Source organism: Danio rerio, chromosome 23 (assembly GCF_052040795.2).
Source record: "Danio rerio strain M-AB ecotype USA chromosome 23, GRCz13ab, whole genome shotgun sequence".
NCBI classification, from domain to species: Eukaryota; Metazoa; Chordata; class Actinopteri; order Cypriniformes; family Danionidae; genus Danio; species Danio rerio.
This window is the reverse complement of record NC_141043.1, coordinates 38,697,995-38,718,644: the sequence shown is the minus strand read 5'-3', so window position 1 is coordinate 38,718,644 and position 20,650 is coordinate 38,697,995. Positions and strand designations below refer to the sequence as shown.

Below are 20,650 nucleotides of genomic sequence, written 5' to 3'. Positions count from 1 at the left end.
GGATAATACAGTCTTTCAAATAAACAAATAAGTTAAAAACAATCAAATATTGTCATGTTTGGTGATAGCAAATGGGAAAAAAACAACCCTGACACACATTCAGAAAATAGTTAATTAACATTGCATTTAGCAGGTTTAGGTTTTAGTTTATTTGTGTTGCCTATTTTGTCCATGAATGCGAGGTGTGGAGAAGTGTATTTTAGATATCTTAGTACTGAAATATATAATTTTAATTTAAAATTAGTTCACATGAAAATCACATCAAATAATATATAGGATAAACAGCTAAAGAAAATAATCACCAGTTCCTGGTTCCCTCCTAATCTCCTCTCAATTCAGCAATGGTTACGGTGTATTACTTAACAGACATTGTTGACTAGAGCAATCCACTATCTTAATTAACAGAGCAAAGATTTTAACACTTCTTCATTGGTAATAAATACTATGCATGATAATTTGATCTCCATTTTTAAAACTTAAGTGATTTAAAATAATGGCGTAGGAGAAACGATTAAGATGTCTTTTAAGATATAGGTGACAACAAACTGTTTTTTCTCAGTTTTCTGTCTGATCTGTTCTACAATATAGTTTTATTGTACACTTTTTTTCAGTTAGTTTTCCCTTTTCTACATATATACTTACAGGTTTCCCCATATGTGTATATATTTAAATATGGGTGTCTGCTTGTATGTACATACATACATATATATATTGTTTCATATTGTAATCAACAATGCTACAGTATACATTGAACCAAGTCAATGTTGAGAAATTCTGTTATTACCATTGTTGATAACCATGTTTACTAAAAACACAACAAAGTTTAAGTTAAAAAAAAAAAAAAAAAAAAAAAAATATATATATATATATATATATATATATATATATATATATATATATATATATGTGTGTGTATGAATAGACAAAAGAAGATATTTTAAAGTAAGCTGAAAACCAGGAACTATTGACATCCACAGTAGAAAGAACAATAAAAGTCAGTCACAGTTTTCCAGAAAGAATCAAGTCAAATAAGTTTAGAACAACTGAAGGATGCATTATGTATTGACAATCATCAGTTTTGGGTGAACTATCCCTTTAAAAACTTAATTTTAAGTAAAATAATATCAATTGCAATTGCAAATTGAGAAAACTCGATAAAATAAAACTACTTTTTTTTAGGTCCAGTGCATTGTCTTAAGTTTGTATCTGTGTTTTAATAATTGTATTTGGTCAGTTTCTATCACACAAAGATATGTACTTAAAGCTGACTGAGATGATTACAAAATAAACCTGTTTAACGTAATTCCTACAGTCCAAATGCGAGCAGAGGAAATGTTTATTTTGTGATCTTATTATCCAACATGATCAGTTTATTCCATCGTTCATTTGATCCATTTCCCTTCCCCCATCGCAAAATCAAAACATGACAACATGTGCAGTGCCTGTGTCACGTGTAAGAAGCTACCGCGACAGAGAGCTAGGGATAAATCTACGAGTGATAGACAGGGCCGAGGACCAATCAGCTCGGGAATTCCGGGTAGCAACAAAATAAATACAAACACGACGGCCAATCGCAATCACCGGGAGGCGTGTCTTACACTCCGCTTTTCTGACTGTTTACTTCCGTCAATATTCAAAGAAAAGAAGAAAATTATCAGCATAACAAAGGACTCGCAGTAAGTAAACTTAAATATGCGTCAGTTATCAGCACCAATACGTGACTTTGCGAGTAAAACGTAAATAGAGGTAGATACTAGAGCTGTCTTTAGTGTTTTGTCGTCGTTTAAAAAGATAAGCTTCCTGGCAGGCTTTGCGTTTAAGCAAATTAACTGGCAGTAGTTGTTCAACAAGCCAGAGCTTAGAAACAATTCACAAATAACGTCAAAGTGCGTCATGTTTGTATTTTGAAATATAGTTATTTACATCAAGATTGTTGACTGAAGTACTCTGTGTTGTCATATCACACCATAATGATATAAAGTCTGATGTGTGATAAACCTTTGTTGTGTTATAATGGTTTGAGATAATAGTCTCTTGTATTCAGGTCTCTGGAGCAGGTGGAAGAAGAAGAAGATGCCTTTCTTGGGTCAAGACTGGAGATCTCCAGGCTGGAGTTGGATCAAAACTGAGGATGGCTGGAAGCGCTTTGATTATTTCAGCCACAAATTGGGAGATAACATCAATGAACTTGGCTTGGAAGAGTAAGACATACTTTGAATTATCTCACTCTTAGTTGTATCTTGATCTAAGGGGAATCGGGGTAAAGTTGGTTTTATATTCACACATTCAAACCTTCTCCTTCATTATATTATTTCAGAAATGTATTCTTCGAAAATTCAAAATATAGAAATCTTATTACTATCAAAGTACAACATTGTACACAGTCTACCAAACAGTGCTAATGTTGTTTTAAAGTCATACTTGCATGCGATTTCCAACCGAATATTCAAAGTAGAGTGGGAAAAACTATAGGGACTGTGTTACTTGTTGGCACTGTTCAAAAATGAACAAATGTGTGAATATAAAACTAATTTTACCGCAAACTAAGGGGATATATCTAGAATTTGAACCTATAATCTTCAACCAAAACAAGACTATAAAACCCCAGCAAAGCATTGAGGAACCAACAAAAGAGGAAGTGTGTGTGTGGCATGTGAGAAGTCAGGTATCTGTATTTAGAATCGGTGTGTGTTATAGTCACCGAGGTTATTTTCTGAAATGGCATTTTGCATTTAATCTATCTATCTATCTATCTATCTATCTATCTATCTATCTATCTATCTATCTATCTATCTATCTATCTATCTATCTATCTATCTATCTATCTATCATCGATTGAGCTAAAAGCTTTCTGTCATAGAAACTGACCTAAGGTCGGCCTGACTACAAGGAAATATAACCACATTTTAAAATATCTAGTTTTGGCTTTGTGAGGATGTTAGTAGGTGTTTGTGTACTATCACTGTGAATCTGCACCTCATGTGTGTTAAATTTTGACATAGATGGAACGTTTGCCTGTGTAAGTTGAGCAAGTTATAACATCTTCAGATCTTAACGACGCCTTGCTCAGCAGTACTTGGACTAATAATTAACAGCATTGACTTGCTTATTGGATTCTCCGTCAGGTTTATGTATTGCAAAATTGCATGCTGGCCATCTGTTGATCACATGATATCATATCATTTGAGACCCACTCATGTACTTTTTGTTGGTTGCTCTGAAGTGTAACCTGTGCCATATGTAAACACGATGTTTAAAAAAAAGCTTATTTTGGGAGATTTTAATTAACATCACATTTTTAACTCTCTAGATTGGACAATGACAACAAGGAGAACGTCTACGTGGGAGATGTCTGTGAAGTAGCTGCCAAGAAGAGGAAAAAGGACTTTTTCAACAACAACACTAAGTCACAATGTAAAAATAACATTATATTCAATTGCATGAAACATAATTATTTTATGCATACTTTATAGAATAATTATAAAACAATCACCACAAATTTCACAGTGGTTTCTTGGAAAAATAGGCAGGTATGAAGTTTAGTGAAAATTATATAAAAAAATAAATAAATCTAATCCAAAAATTATACAAATTTGTTATAGTATTAATATTACTGTAATAACATAAATGGTAGTATAATATTAAGAAATTTACAAACATGTTGGAATAAAATGTTAATAAAGTATAATATTACAATTTTAATAGAGCAGTCAAAATAATTATATTAACATGTTAAAATATTTACTTATTATAAAATAAATCAAACGTTATAAATCACATTATATAAAAATTATATTAAAATATGTGTGTGTGCGTGCTGTGTATATTTATTATGTGTGTGTGTGTGTGTGTGTGTGTGTGTGTGTGTGTGTGTATATGTATATATATATATATATATATATATATATATATATATATATATATATATATATATATATATATATATATATATATATATATATATAATTAGTGCAAAGATTAATCGCATCCAAATTAAAAGTTTGTTTTGACATAATATTTGTTCAGTAATTGTTTGTTTGTTTTGTAGTTGCTATGCTAAAAGGTTTTGATAACAGAGTAGTATAATTGACTTGTCAAGAATAAAATACTGTTACTGATAATTAAGCATTTCTTTATATATCATATTTAATTACACCATACTCATAATTATGTCTAATTTCAAAGAGCTTCTATGGTAATTATAGTGTTTAGTGGTTATTACACAATTACGATCGCAAAATGTTGAAGATCAATGTTCAATCAAGTTCTCTAAGATCTGTGTAATAATTACTACTAATAAATGCAATTAAAGAGATAGTTCACCCAAAAATATGAACTCTTTAGAACAAGAACGAATACAAGTTTTGCAAGAAATTTAATATTTTACTGTATTATTCCTTTAATAGTATAATATATATGGATTAATTATATTTTATCTTTTTTTTTTATTCAGTTTTGTTCCAGGAGAGGTGGATCTATGTTCAAAAAGAGAGTACAAGAGAGGTGAGAAAAAATATATCATAGCATAACAAGTACAAAAAGCAGCTAAAAATACAACACGAGTTAACCAGTTTTGAATGTGAACCATGTGTTTGTTTTTGCAGAGACATGGGTATTGTACGCTTGGTGAGGCCTTTAATCGTCTGGACTTTTCCAGCGCCATTCAGGATGTGCGGCGATTCAACTATGTAGTTAAAGTAAGAAGTTGTCATCTCTGCTGAACAACTGCATTTCAATAACTTTCTTTTCTTTTCATAATAATTTTTTCTTACTTTACCCTCTGTTTCCAACTCAGCTTTTGCAGCTGATTGCCAAATCCCAGCTGACGTCTTTGAGTGGAGCTGCTCAGAAGAACTACTTTAACGTTCTGGAGAAGATTGTGAGGAAAGGTGAATGAACAGGTGTTACTCGCATACAGTTGAAATCAGAATTATTAGCCCTCTTGTGATTTTGTGATTTCTAAATTATTTTTAAATTAAAGGAAATTTTCACAGTATGTTCTATGATATTTTTACAAAGTCTAATTTGTTTTATTTTCGGCTAGAATAAAAGCAGTTTTACATTTTTTAAAAACCATTTAAGGTCAATATTATTAGCCCTTTAAAGCAATACCGTTTTTCGATTGTCCACAGAACATACCATAATTATACAAATACCCTAACTTGCCTAATTAACCTAGTTAAGCCTTTACATGTCACTAAGCTGAATACTTGTATTTTGAAAAGTATCTAATAAAATATTATTTACTGTCATCATGGCAAAGATAAAAGAAATCAGTTATTAGAAATTAGTTATTACACCTATTATGTTTACAAATGTGTTGAAAACATGTGTTCTTCTTTTCGTTAATCAGAAATTGGAGAAAAACATTTACAGGGGGCTAATGATTCAGGAGAGCTAATAATTCTGACTTCAACTGCAAAGACAAAGTCCAGAAATATGTGCAGATATAAGTGGTATTGAAAATCTGATTGTTTGTTTTGTAACTGGGCAGTTCTGGAAGACCATCAGAACCCGCGACTGATCAAGGCACTGCTGCACGATTTAAGCTCCACGCTTTGCATCCTCATCCGAGAAGTTGGAAAGTCTGTGTTGGTCGGCAACATTAACATTTGGGTCTGCCGTTTAGAAACCATCTTAAAATGGCAGCAGCAGCTCAATAATTTACAAATTCCAAAGGTAATCTTTCACATGGGTTATGGATGGTTAAAAATATATATATTTATCCAAAAAGCGACTGACCGAGCAACAAATATTTGTAAAATGTACTAGACAGTTTTGTCATGCAGACTGTTGCTATGTTTTAACCGTGGTATTGCTGCATTTACACCACTTTTATAATAACTAAACACTTAAGTCTTTGAAATTAGATTTATTTATATATATATATAGTCTTATTTGTTTTATTTTGGCTAGAATAAAAGCAGTTTTAAATTTTTTATAAAACATTTTAAGGTCAACATTATTAGCCCCTTTTAGCTATATTTTTTCGATAGTCTACACAGAACATACTGTTGTTATACAATAACTTGCATAATTACCCTAAGCTGCCTAGTTAACTTAGTTAAGCCTTTAAATGTCACTTTAGGTGTCTTGAAAAATATCTAGTCAAATATTATTTACTGTCGTCATGGCAAAATATGGGCGAAGCAGTGGTGCAGTAGGTAGTGCTGTTGCCTCACAGCAAGAAGGTCGCTGGGTCGCTGGTTCGAGCCTCGGCTCAGTTGGCGTGTCTGTGTGGAGTTTGCATGTTCTCCCTGCGTTCGCGTGGGAGAACCAACTCACAAAATCTCAAAAATATTTGCATAGAGGTAGCTAACACATGTTACTATGAGCTATTAGATGTGCCTGTGTTATTTACATGCACACACACACATGCTATCTCTTGCACATTTTCTTTTCCTAAACCGATAAAATTTCAAATCATGAATTCATTTTTTATTCATCTTCAGTTTATATTTACATACCTCATGCTGAGTCTGTTTGTGTGCAGCAAGTTTCAAACGGGATGACACTGAGCGACCTCCCTTTGCACATGCAAACCAACATCCTTTACCAGTTTACCGATGCCTATGACATCATCAATCTGGGACAAGCCACGCCAACGCTGCAAATGCTCAGCGAGGACCGACATCTGTGGAAGAAACTGTGCCAGTTTCACTTTGCTGAAAAACAGGTGAGGACTAAGTATCCCGTTAATTACTAACTGTACTGATTCTTTAATTAGAAAACACTGTTATAATTACCATCAAACACAATATCACATGTCCACGCAGGCAGTATCAGTGGTTTCTATATTTTTCAAGATTTCAAATGTAGCATTGTCAAATAAAAGTCTTCTTATTTAACAGCTTGAAGCACTTTGTTTTGGTGATATGGCTTCACCACAGTCTGCCACGCTATAGTTGCACTTTGTTAAATGAGCCGCTGTACACTGGTTAAATGAACACTTACATGCATAAATGAACAGTTAAATGTTTCAGGTTTTATCTGATTAAAGATGCGGCAAGTCACAACAGAGAATTCAGCACTGCTTCATTGTTCGTACGTCTCTCTATCTCCGTGTTCAAAAGCTGACGTCTCTTCTACACTTTCTCATGCTTCAGTGGACAGGCTATGTCAATTAATGTCAAAATGTCTTTTAATTATGTCTTTAAAATATAACCAGTTGCGTCTAAAGTGAAAGTAATATAGAGGAAATTGATTTGGCGGAAGTCTAAACCTACATTCGTCATTTAAAAGGCAAAATCACTATTAGTGATTAGTGGTTCATTGGTATATTAGTTCTGTTGTATTTATTTGTGCTGTTGGTTTAATGCTGACTGTTCACTTCTTTAAAGATCCTGTGAAATGTTTTCTATAGATGTTAGTTTCAGTGTATTTTAAGGTTCTCTAGCTAGTGCGCTCCAAAACAGTGACAATTTGCGTTTAGAAAATTAAAACTGATATAAACATCGCAAATCTTGCATTTTGTCACTTCTGCCAATGATTTATTTCACGCCACCTCACTTTTCTCATCAAATCTTGACCAGTCAAGTGCTCTCTACCATCTGACATGCCCCGCCCCCCTCAAGACGTTTCTCATTGGATGTGCTTGGTCTTAATCACTCTCACTGGCAAAGCTGTGATAAAACTAAACGCTATTGGCTGTTTTTTTAAAGAGGAGGGGCTACACTATGTTTCACCCTCTTCATTTTTAAGTTGAGATTACCTCAAAGATAGCTAATAAAAATACATAGTTTAAAGCACTTCACGGGACCTTTATAATATATAAACGTTTTTTTCTCATTTAAGCTAGTAGTTACTTCTATAATACTGTATTTGGAAATAAGAATTGTTAAATGTATTACAATGCTACATTTCGCTAACAGCAAAAACAACAAATATTTGTATTATAATTAGTTTTTTTCTCACTTGTGTGAAGAAAATTCTCCCGAAAACAACTATGATTGGACCAGTAGTAAAATTACTCAACACTGAGCCATTAAAATTAAATTAACAAATGCATAAAAATTGTAATTTTAATGACTACTATTATTCTTTATTATGTTATTCTCCATTTCTAATATACATACATTTTAATGTAATTGATTTAAAGGGCACCTAAGATGAAAATCATCTTTTGTAGGCTGTTTGGACAGAACTGTGTGTAGGTATATTGGTGTAATATAAACACAAGTCTCTTTTTTAAAGTTTCCTGATGTTAAAATAGGATTTAAATCCCAGTGATTTTGAGGCCCACCACAACGTGACGCAGGAGTGCGTTTTTTCCCGCTCACCAAATTGATTGACAAATGCCATGTGTCCGTAATAACATGTATACACAAGTCCACAGAACATTTTTTTTGCATATTTTTTATTATATATAGTTTAAAATAAAATTATTACGCCAATCATTATTGCTTTTATTACTATTAACATTAATAATATTAATAATAAAATTATTTTTATTAGAGTGATCATGTGACTGAAGACTGGAGTAATGAAGCTGAAAATTCATCTTTAAAATAAATGATAAATGATTACATTAAATTATAAACTACTTTTGAACAGTTATTTTATAGTGCAATAAGATTTCACAATTTTTAAATAAATGCAGCCTTAGTGAGCAGGAGAAGCTTATTTTAAAACATTTAAAAATCCTACTGACCCCAAACTTTCGTCTTCAGACACTAAAATGGGTAGATTCTACATCATATAATTAATAATCTGATTGGTATTTTGAGCTGAACATTTACAGACACCTTCTGGAGATACCAAAGCGTCTGCTAAATGACTAAATGTAAATGTAGGTAAAATAGATGCCCTTTAAGATAGATATTCCAATGTTGTGTCCAGCACTAATAAAATGTAACGCTTAAATGAATAATCTTCTAAATATGAATATCTGCCTAAGCAGTCTTTTTGGAGAAAAAAAACAACAACAACAACATATTCTGTAACCAGTAGCAGATCAAATAGTAGTTAGTAATAGTGTGTTAATCTGACCACAAGATGGCAGCTCAGGATTGCAGGAGAGATACAGTTCCTCATAGCAGTGTCTGTGTTTGTTTGTCTTCAGTTCTGCAGGCACTTGATTTTGTCAGAGAAGGGCCATGTGGACTGGAAGCTGATGTTTTTCACACTTCAGAAATACTACCCACAGAAAGAGCAGTACGGGGACACTCTGCAGTTCTGCAGGCACTGTAGCATCCTCTTCTGGAACGTAAGAAATCCTTTTTTTAAATGTCAAACATCCTGGTCTAGGAATAAACAGTTAGACATCCATCAAGGTTCTGTTTCTATTTAGGTTTAAGTGCTCTTTGCTAATGTTTCCCTTGTCGAATCCTAGTATGTGTCAGGGTTGATTGTGTCTAAATCAGGGGTTCTCAAACTTTCAAATGTTACATTAATTTCGCAACGTTGATCTCTGTCAAAAGAATTCGCCCCAACCACCTCCGTATCATCTTTTTTCAGATGAGATGAAAGGCCAAATCAAAGGTTATAGGCCAACTTTAGCCCGCGGGCCCTAGTTTGGGCATCTCTGGCCCTAAAAAGACCCATATGTTCTCTAGAATATTCCACAATGCAGTTTGAGATTATAAACCATGTGTAGAAGCAATAGTAATTTGGCGAACATTAGTTTATTTGGCAGATTTATTATTTTTAAACAAAGCGAGGCAAAGTCAGACTGACATTTCCCTCAGATTATATATCTTTTTTGTTAGCTTGCCATTGCAAATCAGATTAAGGAGACAATAGCTACGTTTCTATCCACCTATTTTTATGCGCATTTTGGATAATCGCATAAAAAAGATGTATATAAATTTAGAAAATACGCATAAAAAATATATATTTTTACAGAATAAATTCCAGTATGCACATTAAAAAAAATCATGCGATTTTGTTATAAGAGATCATGTGAGGATAAAATTGGTTGTGATGTACAGCATTAATGCACAAACCAGTGAGCCAATCACATTATAGTACAGTATTGTTTTTTTGGTCATTTTAAAATGCCTTAACCAAAGTCGGTCATCACAGTGGTTCAGTATTATTGTTATTATTATTATTACTATTATTACAACCTCAAAGAGTGCCTCGTGCCTCCAAACTCCACCAGGCTTTCATTGGGTTTCAGCATTGTATTTGGAAACACAAGTAATTTATATTACAAGTAATTGATTCACGCAGCTTCTCATATCTTAGCAAATTCAGTTTTTCTTTGTGATATTTGGTGTCAGATTATCAGGAAGTGACGATGTTGTTCTCTTCGACTCATTGGATGGAAGCGCTGTATTATTTGCAAATCTTTTATGCGATATTGCAGTTTTGCGCATACATTGAATTAGCATCTTTCGATGAAAACACAAAGCTAATGAATGAAAGAAACAGTGATGCCTTTTGTATTTGCTCAGTTCCAGATATGTTGTTAATTTTTTTTTCCAAAATATTACATGCATAAATGATTACTGAACATATAAAGACTTAGATCCAACATGTATCCCCCATTTTCATTTTGATAAGGTTTCATTTTAATATTTTTGGGTTTTATCTAATTAATTTGTCCTTTGTAAAAGAAGCTCCCTTCCTGTACCCTTTCAAATTTAACCTTTGATTCTTTCCCTGTTCTCCTTCTGGTCCCTTATCTCCTAAAGGACAGACACCTGGCTTTGATCTTTAAGGTACATGCTAAATGTTCACTGTACCAGCTTTTGGAAACCCGTGTCTGTCATTCATAACTCGTCTCATTATTCGTTTTTGTGCTTTTTTTTAACTGTCTTTTTTAGATTCTGTCTGTCATTTAATTTTTGCTCTTCAATTTATACAGATTTTATTTTTTACTCTTGACTGCATGTATTCATCTCAATGTCTTAAATTTTTTTGTTGTTGTCAATGTGTTTCACAGTTTTAGATGCATAACATTGGGTAATGGAAGCGCTGTCATTTTGCAGTAGATTTTATTAACACTTTAAAAAATATATAGCAAAATTTTAGAGAAAATATGTAAGAGAAATGCACCTTAACGTTAGAAACTGATCACACAAACATATACATGATGACTATGGTATAACGTTAAATAATACTACATTTTAATGTTTTTTTAATAACATATTGTGATTCCCCAATTATTAATCAAAAATTTAACAATTATATATTTTATATTTATTTAACAAAAATAATTATATTAGATTTAACAATAATAACAGAATATTATTACATGTCGGTGCAATAGCTGTAGTGGTTAGTGCGCTTATATGGTGCAGTAGCATGTCAGGGCGTCCCGAGTTCAAATCCTGACTCAAGGACATTTCCCAATCCTACCCCCCCCCCTCTCATTCACTTTCCTGTCTCAATACTGTCCTATCAAATAAAGGTAAAAATGCCTAAAACAAATCTTTAAAAAATTAAAAAAAGAATATCATTACATCAACATTATTACATTAATAAAGATTGTGTTTTTTACCTGGCAGATGATTAAAGGGACAACAAAATCACCAAAGACTTAAGATTATTATATACAAGGTGGTTGCTTGTTTATTTTTAAAGCTGTGACTTTTCTCTCAGTTTTTCTTCAGTTTTGCTAATTTGCCTACGATGAAGTCTGTGAATACTGAATTCTGTGTATAGCACAATAGAAAAATTGACCTTTTTTTTACATGCAAAATTTAGCAAATATGTTATATATGGTTGTCAGGGCATTGCTTTAGTGTTGGAAGGTGATTGCCAGTTAGTTAGTTTGTTTGTTTTATTTATTTATTACTATTATTTTTTTAAGCTATGTGTTTCTCTCAAAGTTTTGCTTTAGTTTTGCTCAATTGGCCACAGTCTGTGTATAGCGCAATAGAAAAATTTACCCTTTTTTTACATGCAAAATTTTGCTTACGTTATATATGGTTGCCAGGGCATTTCTTTACAGTTGAAATGTGGTTTTCAGTTTTTTGTCCCCCTTTTTTAATCTGTGACTGTGATACTCGCAGACTTGTTTTGGTCAAATTAGCTAAATTAAAGAAGAATTTTGAGAAAAGTCACAGCTTAAAAAAAACAGGCAACCATATATAACATGTTTGCATGTAAAAAAAAAAAAAAAAAGTTGATTTTCTGTAGAAACAAAAAAACAGGCAACCACCTTAAAGCAGTGAAGCAATGACCTGGCACCCATATATAACATCCTAACAATGTTGTGTCGGCTTTGTTTCATGGAGAAAGATGACTCCCATTTTCTCAGAAAAAGCTTGAATCTTGTTTTAACCGCTCTCTTTTTTCCTCGACAGGACTCGGGACATCCCTGCACGGCCAACGATCCTGACAGCTGCCTCACCCCCGTCTCTCCTCAGCACTTCATAGACCTCTTCAAATTCTGAAATTGGGAGTAATCTTGGGACCCTCTCGCCTTCTGATCTCCACCGGAACACCTGCAAACAAACACCTCTAACAACATGTTTTTTGCCTTCTTCAGATATGTGCTGCAAACTATACCCTTCTTTCTTCTCCCATCTCACACTTCCCAGGCGCTCGTTCTACGATTAAAAAGTGAAACCTCCGACGATGTAACGAATGATTGGATTGTCCTTTTTTTGCCTCACCCCCAAACTTAAGGGCTTATGGAAAAAGATGTCATAACATTAGTGTTTCTTTGGTGTTGTCCTCTATTTTTGTTCCTCAGAGAAGCACGGATAAACGGGAGATGAAAAGCAAACAGAGGTGGGATATCGGAAGGAGGACTTTGCTTTCAGGATGAACTGATCAAGTGCGGGAGATCCTGAGTGGAGGTTTTCTTGTCTTTTTCATGTACTGTATGTATTTTCGTTTCTATACCAATGATATGCACGTCAGAAGTAGCCGTAGGTTATCGTTTACGTGACTTCTTGTGTCGTTTCGTCAGTGCTGTGCGTGCGTATTTGATGCGTCAACACTAAAGTGTGCATTTGCATTGCATTTGCTGCACAAAACCTTTTTACGATACACTTTTTGCCGAGTCTGTCGTGAGGATGGACGGAAATTCTAATGTAAGCTTTGCTATTTATGAAAAAAAAAAACAAATGTATTTTATATCCTTTTCTCTGAACTTTGTAATATTCCTTTACTATTCCGGTAATATAAATGTCTTTGAAATGGCTGAACTGTAGGATGTGTTTGGTACTATTATTAAGCATTTGCAAGAAACGTGATTACCTAAAGGAATTAAAACTTTTGGGGGAAAAAAAAGGTTTTGCTTATTTTGTATTTTTTGCTAATAATCATTTGTATTTCTGGCAATCTACAAAACCTTTAACATTAAAAAAATTGTGGCATAATTCTCTTTTTTTTATTGCAACTTGTATCGTAATTAACATACAAGGGCAAAACTAGAAAAATAGTTGCTATTAAAAATTTAAAGTCCGGCGGCACAGTGGCTCATGGTTAGCACTTTCATCTCACAGCAAGAAGGTCACTGGTCCCGGCTGGGCCATGGCATTTCTGTGTGGAGTTTGCATGTTCTCCTTATGCTGGCGTGGGTTTCCTCAGAGTGAATAAACTAAACTAAATAGGCCGTAGTGTATGAGTGCGTCTGAATGAGTGTATATGGGTGTTTTCCAGTACTGGGCTGCAGCTGGAAAGGCATCCGCTGTGTAAAACATATGCTGAAATAGTTGGCAGTTCATTCTGCTGTGGTGACACCTGATAAATAAAGGGACGAAGGCAACGGAAAAAGAATGAATGTTATTTTTTATAACGTAGTTTAGCACATTGTTATAGTACGGTTAGCTGACATGGCCAATTAGCATGTTAGCTAACTTGAATTTGCTAGCAGTTTTAACATTTCTAAGATCCCTGCTGAAAAATCCAGCTTAAACCAGCCTAGACTGGTTAGCTGGTTGACCAGCCTGGTTTTAGAGGGGTTTTGGCCATTTCCAGCCATTCCCAGCCTGGTCAGGTTGGAAAATGACCAGCTAAATCCATCTAAAACCAGCTTGTCCAGTCTGATTTAAGCTGGACGTTGCTGGTTTTGACTGGGCTTCCAGCCTGGCTAGGCTGGTCAAGCTGGTTTTAGCTGGTCATCTCTCAGCCTGACCAGCTAAGACTTGGCTGGAAATGGCTGGAAACCAGCCTGGAAAGGGCCAAAACCCCTCTAAAACCAGCCTGGTTTAAGCTGTTTTTTTCAGTAGGGATAACTTAATACATACAATAACATAAATAAGCACGTTGCTAGTATGCTTCTACCATCTTTAATATGTTGCCAACATGTCTCTAGTATGTTTAACAACTTTGCTATCACATTGCCAACAAGCATGGTTGTGTTTTTAATGCGCTTCACACTGGCAACTCATTTAAACCTGTTGGGCAACTGGTTTTAACAATGCTAACAACATTTAGCCTTTTTATTAGCCACTGAGAACTACATTTAATATTATTAAAGGTGAAGTATGTAAGTTTGACACCCAGTGGTTGAACTATTACACTCCTGGTTCAAAACAAACGCAGGTTGCCAGATTGAGGACAGGAGCGAGTGATTTAAATCGTGTTCTAAATCAAAGCAACAGCACCTGACAGAAGGAATATTCTCCATATTAAAAGGAGTTTTTGTCCTAACCAACAGCTCAACTTGGTATATTAGAAACGGCTTCTATTTCTCACAGCTGAACAACAGAAAACTAACAATGATCACTTCAGGTTCTCCTCATGTGCTTTATTCAGTGTTAAATGCTAACAACGTGAGATTGAATGCCATTTTACATATGTATCACCATAAACTGAAAGCAGCAGCAGATTTCACCTCACATCTTGAAAATAGATTTGAAAACTGTGAATTTAGAACTGTGACTCACTATAAGTGATTCAGCATCTACATTTAATATTGTTAAAGAGGTTTAATATGTATTAATTAGATTACAAACCTGACCATTTCCTGAGTGAGTGCATATTCTGTGCTGCTGTCTGAATGGCTGTATTTAAATGTCGAGTTTCGTCTGGTGCAAGTTGCCAAATTGCTTATCATCACAGCAAATCTCGTCATGTAACATGTTGTTAGGACACAGGGTTACTATACAACCTGCTCACCTCATGTTTACGCCTGTAATATTTATATCATTTGCTAATTAATAACCTCATGTGGAAATCTGCGTCTCATTTGGGAGTCTGCAACTGTCCACCAGAGGTCGCATTTCAGTCACGAGCGCATGTTTTAAGAGCCATTTTGAATGAATAAATGGATGAATGAATGAAATACGCAGTTTTCCACCAATTTGGTAATTTGGCTAAACTGGCCTTGGGCAGGTTAAATGAGCAAAATAAAGAGCCGTTCCGGCATGGAAAGCACATTTTCAAAGCAGAATATCTGACTTCAGAATTGTTTTTCAGATAAACAAGAATGTTCACTTGGGATATTTCTTAAATATCTGCAAGCATGATATTTTTATGCTTTAGAAGAGTCATAAACTTACATACAGCACCTTAAAAACATTGCTAACATGTTTTTAGTATGCATGGAAAAATATATATATAATTTACCATGTTGCTACATGATCCTGTTAGCATGCCCACTGTTGATTGCTAGGCTTTGAAAGTGATTTGATAGACATCTTGAACTGGATGCAAGCATAAATTGATGTATTTAAAAAAAAAAAAAACAATGATACCAAACAAAGAAACATCACTGTATTAAGAAAGAAAGAAAGAAAAATAAATAAATAAAGAAAGAAAGAAAGAAAGAAAGAAAGAAAGAAAGAAAGAAACAGGTCTAAATGTAGGCTATGGTGTAAGTTTTATTCAGATTCACTCATCTGAAGTCCTGGAACTACAGCATTTCAATCGTAACAATACAGAAACAAATCATTCAGTAGTGTCAAGATAAAAACAAACCAAATTAAAGCTGCAAGCAGCGATGATAGGGACCTCGCACCCGGGCTCACCGCCGCCGGTGGCCTCAGGATGACAAAGAACAGCGAACAATATTAACTTAAGCCGATATATAAAAAGAACCAGAGAAAATCACAGATTTATGCCTAACTTTCTCCTGTCAGCAGGTGGCGCTATAACTGTGTCTCAATATTGGCATGTAGATGTCTTCAGGAGAGGATTTTACTAAACCATGTGAAGTTTCAGGCTGATCAGACTATTTGGGGCTGAGTTGTAAGCCAAACTACCTTCTGCCAGCAGGCTACGCTATGACAGACTCAATATTGGCATGTAAATGTGTTCAGTAGAGGAATTTAATCAACCATGTGAAGTTTCAAGCAGTTCAGACATTGTGTGGCTGAGTTATAAGCCAAACTTTCTGTTGCCAGCAGGTGGCGCTATGACAGACTCAATATTATTATGTAGATGTGTTCAGGAGAGGACTTTTATCAACCATGTGAAGTTTCAGGCTGATCGGACATTGTGTGGTTAACTTATAAGGACTTCCTGTTTCATGGCGAAGCGTTGAGGTTTGTCATGCCGCCACGGACACGCCCCTCTGCGAAAACTCTAGATCTTCACATTATATCATCTCTAGAGCTTTCAGATAACACAACCCAAATTGATGCTGATACGAAAAAATTTGTGGGAGGAGTTTATTACTCTGTAAATCATGTCATTTCCTGTGGCCAGCAGGTGGCGCTATAACTGTATCTGGATATTGGCATGTAAACGTGTTCTGGTCTGGACTTATATTAAACGTGTGAATTTTGAGGCAGATCGGATAATGCATGCCTGAGTTATAATGACTTCCGGTTTTGTGGCGAATCGTCAAAGTTTGCGAGGCCGCCACGGACACGCCCATCGACAAAACCTCTAAAGCTTCACAATTTAACATCGCCAAGGCCTTTAGATGACAAAACCCAATTTTGGTGTCAATAGGATAAAATCCCTAGGAGGAGTTCGTTAAGATACAAAGCCTGGAAATGGCAAAAATGCCACTTATTTGTCGCAGGAAGTTAAAAATATCCGACTTCCTGTTGGGTTTGAGATATGGCTCCAAGAGACTTTTTCGTATGTTTTGGCGTGTTTGAGGTGTGTGCTAATTTTCGTGCATGTGCGTGATTCGTAGATCAGGGGCTCGTCCGTTTAATTTTTACAGGTGGCGCTGTCGAGTAATTTTGCCACGCCCACTTCATTAGTGTTATGAGGATGTGTTCAGGAGAGGAATTTGATTAACCATGTGAAGTTTCAGGCATATTGGACATTGTGTGGCTGAGTTACAAGGACTTCCTGTTCCATGGCGAAGCGTTGAGGTTTGTCATGCCGCCACGGACACGCCCCTCTGCGAAAACTCAAGATCTTTACAATATATCATCGCTAGAGCTTTCAGATAACATCACCCAATTTTGGTGCTGATACGATAAAATTTGTGGGAGGAGTTTGTTACTCTGTAAATCATGTCATTTCCTGTGGCCAGCAGGTGGCGCTATAACTGTATCTGGATATTGGCATATAAACGTGTTCAGGTCAGGACTCTTATCAAACGTGTGAATTTTGAGGCAGATTGGATAATGCATGCCTGAGTTATAACGACTTCCTGTTTTGTGGCGAATCGTCAAAGTTTGCGAGGCCGCCACGGACACGCCCATCGACGAAAACTCAAAAGCTTCGCAATTTAACATTGCCAAGGCCTTTAGATGACAAAACCCAATTTTGATGTCGATCGGATAAAATCCCTAGGAGGAGTTTGTTAAAATACAACATCTGGAAATGGCAAAAACGCCACTTTTTCGCCGCAGGAAGTTAAAAATATCTGACTTCCTGTTGGGTTTGAGATATGGCTCCAAGAGACTTTTTCGTATGTTTTGGCATGTTTGAGGTGTGTGCCAATTTTCGTGCATGTGCGTGATTCGTGGATCGGGGGCTTGTCCGTTTAATTTTTCTAGGTGGCGCTGTCGAGTCATTTTGCCACACCCACTTTCGAAACCCATATCAACCAGCCATTTACACCGCGTTTGGTGTGTGTGCAAATTTTCATGAGTTTTCGGGCATGTTTAGACCCTCAAAAGTGCCCCGATAAGGGGCGGAATAATAATAATAAATTAAAGCTGCAAGCAGCGATGATAGGGACCTCGCACCCGGGCTCACCGCCGCCCGATGACCTTACGATGACAGAGAACAGCGAACAATAATAATTTAAGCCAATATATTAAAAAAAATCTAAGAAAATCACAGATTTATGCCAAACTTCCTCCTGTCAGCAGGTGGCGCTATAACTGTGACTTAAGATTGGCATGTAGATATCTTCCGGAGAGGAATCTTATCAACCATGTGAAGTTTCAGGCAGATCAGAGATTGTGTGGAGATTGTGTTTTAAGACAAACTACATTTTGCCAGCAGGTGGCGCTATGAAATACTCAATATTATTATGAAGGTTTAGGAGAGGACTTTCATCAACCATATGACATTTTAGGCAGATCTGACATTGTGTGGCCGAGTTACAAGCCAAAATTCCTTCTGCCAGCAGGTGGCGCTATAACTCTGACTCAATATTAATATGTAGAAGTGCTCAGGAGAGGACTTTCATCAACCATGTGAAGTTTCAGGCAGATCAGACATTGTGTGGTTGAGTTATAAGAAATTCCTGTTCCATGGCGAAGCGTTGAGGTTTGTCATGCCACCACAGACACGCCCCTCTGCAAAAACTCTAGATCTTTACAATATATCATCGCTAGAGCTTTCAGATGACCCCACTCTATTTTTTTGGTGCTGATACGGGAAAGTTTGTGGGAGGAGATTGTTACAGTGTCAAACATGTCATTTCCTGTGGCCAGCAGGTGGCGCTATAACTGTAACTGGATATCGGCACGTAAACCTGATCAGGTCAGGACTGTTATTAAATGTATGAATTTTGAGGCAGATCGAATAATGCTTGCCTGAGTTATAAAGACTACCTGTTTTGTGGCGAATCATCAAAGTTTGCGAGGCCGCCACGGACACGCCCATCGATGAAAACTCTAAAGCTTCGCAATTTAACATCACCAAGGCTTTCAGATGACAAAACCCAATTTTGGTGTTTATCAGATAAAATCCCTAGGAGGAGTTCGTTAAAATACAACGCCTGAAAATGGCAAAAACGGCACTTTTTCGCCACAGGAAGTTAAAAATATCCGACTTCCTGTTGGGTTTGAGATATGGCTCCAAGAGACTTTTTCGTATGTTTTGCCATGTTTGAGGTGTGTGCCAATTTTTGTGCATGTGCGTGATTCGTAGATCGGGGGCTCTATTTTTCTAGGTGGCGCTGTTGAGTCATTTTGCCACGCCCACTTCAATATTGTTATGTGGATGTGTTCAAGAGATGACGTTTATCAACCATGTGAAGTGTCAGGCTGATCGGACATTGTGTGGTTGAGTTATAAGGACTTCCTGTTCCATGGCGAAGCGTTGAGGTTTGTCATACCGCCATGGACACACCCCTCTGCGAAAACTCTAGATCTTCACAATATATCATCGCTAGAGCTTTCAGATAACACCACTCAATTTTGGTGTTGATACGATAAAATTTGTGGGAGGAGTTTATAACTCCATAAATCATGTCATTTCCTGTGGCCAGCAGGTGGCGCTATAACTGTATCTGGATATTGGCATGTAAACGTGTTCAGGTCAGAACGCTTATCAAGCGTGTGAATTTTGAGGCAGATCGGATAATGCATGCCTGAGTTATAACGACTTCCTCTTTTGTGGCGAATCGTCAAAGTTTGCGAGGCCGCCACGGACACGCCCATCGACGAAAACTCTAAAGCTTCGCAATTTAACATCGCCAAGGCCTTTAGATGACAAAACCCAATTTTGATGTCGATCGGATAAAATCCCTAGGAGGAGTTCGTTAAAATACAACGCCTGGAAATGGCAAAAACGCCACTTTTTCGCCGCAGGAAGTTAAAAATATCCGACTTCCTGTTGGGTTTGAGATATGGCTCCAAGAGACTTTTTCGTATGTTTTGGCATGTTTGAGGTGTGTGTCAATTTTCGTGCATGTGCGTGATTCGTGGATCGGGGGCTCGTCCGTTTAATTTTTCTAGGTGGCGCTGTCGAGTCATTTTGCCACGCCCACTTCCGAAGCCCATAACAAACGTAAATTTTCGCCACTTCTGAGGCGTGTGCAAAGTTGCGTGAGTTTTCGGGCATGTTTAGCCCCTCAAAACCGCGATTCATTCCGCGGAAGAAGAAGAAGAAGAAGAATAATAATAAACGGAGCAATTCCAATAGGGCCTACGCACCGTTTCGGTGCTCGGTCCCTAAAAACGGAGCAATTCCAATAGGGCCTTGCACCGTTCGGTGCTCGGTCCCTAATAAGGATCTTGCAAAGGCCCCAGAGAAAAAGCTGAATCGATAATTATCTGTCACTGTTAAACATTTCTGGACTAATTCTATAAAGCTACCATAAGCAAGCAAACCCACTTATAATCTGACCAACCTTATAAATAATCTCCTTTAATCAGCAATAAGGCCACTCACACATACTCTAGCAAATCAAAGATCTTAAAAGGCCAGAGGTTTATATATAAAATGCATATCTGACTTTCCATTTTAGACTTAAGTGATGGTTGTCCTTTTTTTACCCTTTTAAGAGTGCTGGAAGAGAATATTTGGCAAATCTTCATCATGATCACACTATAAAATGACTTAAATTGAGGCACTGCAAAGAAAAAAGAAATTAAAACTTTATGCGCTTAAACAGCACAGCTTCTGAGGTCTTTGGAAGGCTTTAAATATGTTTCAAACAGCA

General features: G+C 36.0%; 1 protein-coding gene and 1 long non-coding RNA gene across 9 annotated transcripts; both read left to right on the top strand.

Annotated features, from left to right (window-relative positions):
* Positions 1-1,576: 1,576 nt before the first annotated feature.
* Positions 1,577-13,277, top strand: fbxo25 (F-box protein 25). Of its 8 annotated transcripts, none has more exons than XM_087305435.1 (11): positions 1,577-1,676; positions 2,045-2,201; positions 3,311-3,414; positions 4,454-4,503; positions 4,605-4,697; positions 4,796-4,889; positions 5,495-5,679; positions 6,494-6,676; positions 9,062-9,205; positions 10,638-10,664; positions 12,255-13,277. In XM_087305435.1, exons 2-11 carry the CDS (start codon positions 2,074-2,076, stop codon positions 12,342-12,344), a joined length of 1,098 nt encoding a protein of 365 aa, XP_087161561.1. In that variant the 5' UTR covers positions 1,577-1,676; positions 2,045-2,073; the 3' UTR covers positions 12,345-13,277.
* A 16-nt stretch (positions 13,278-13,293) lies between these two features.
* On the top strand, positions 13,294-20,317 carry LOC141380529 (uncharacterized). Its single transcript, XR_015523825.1, has 3 exons — positions 13,294-15,618; positions 15,665-15,831; positions 20,219-20,317. It is a non-coding gene; the product is annotated as an uncharacterized LOC141380529 (long non-coding RNA).
* Positions 20,318-20,650: the final 333 nt, after the last annotated feature.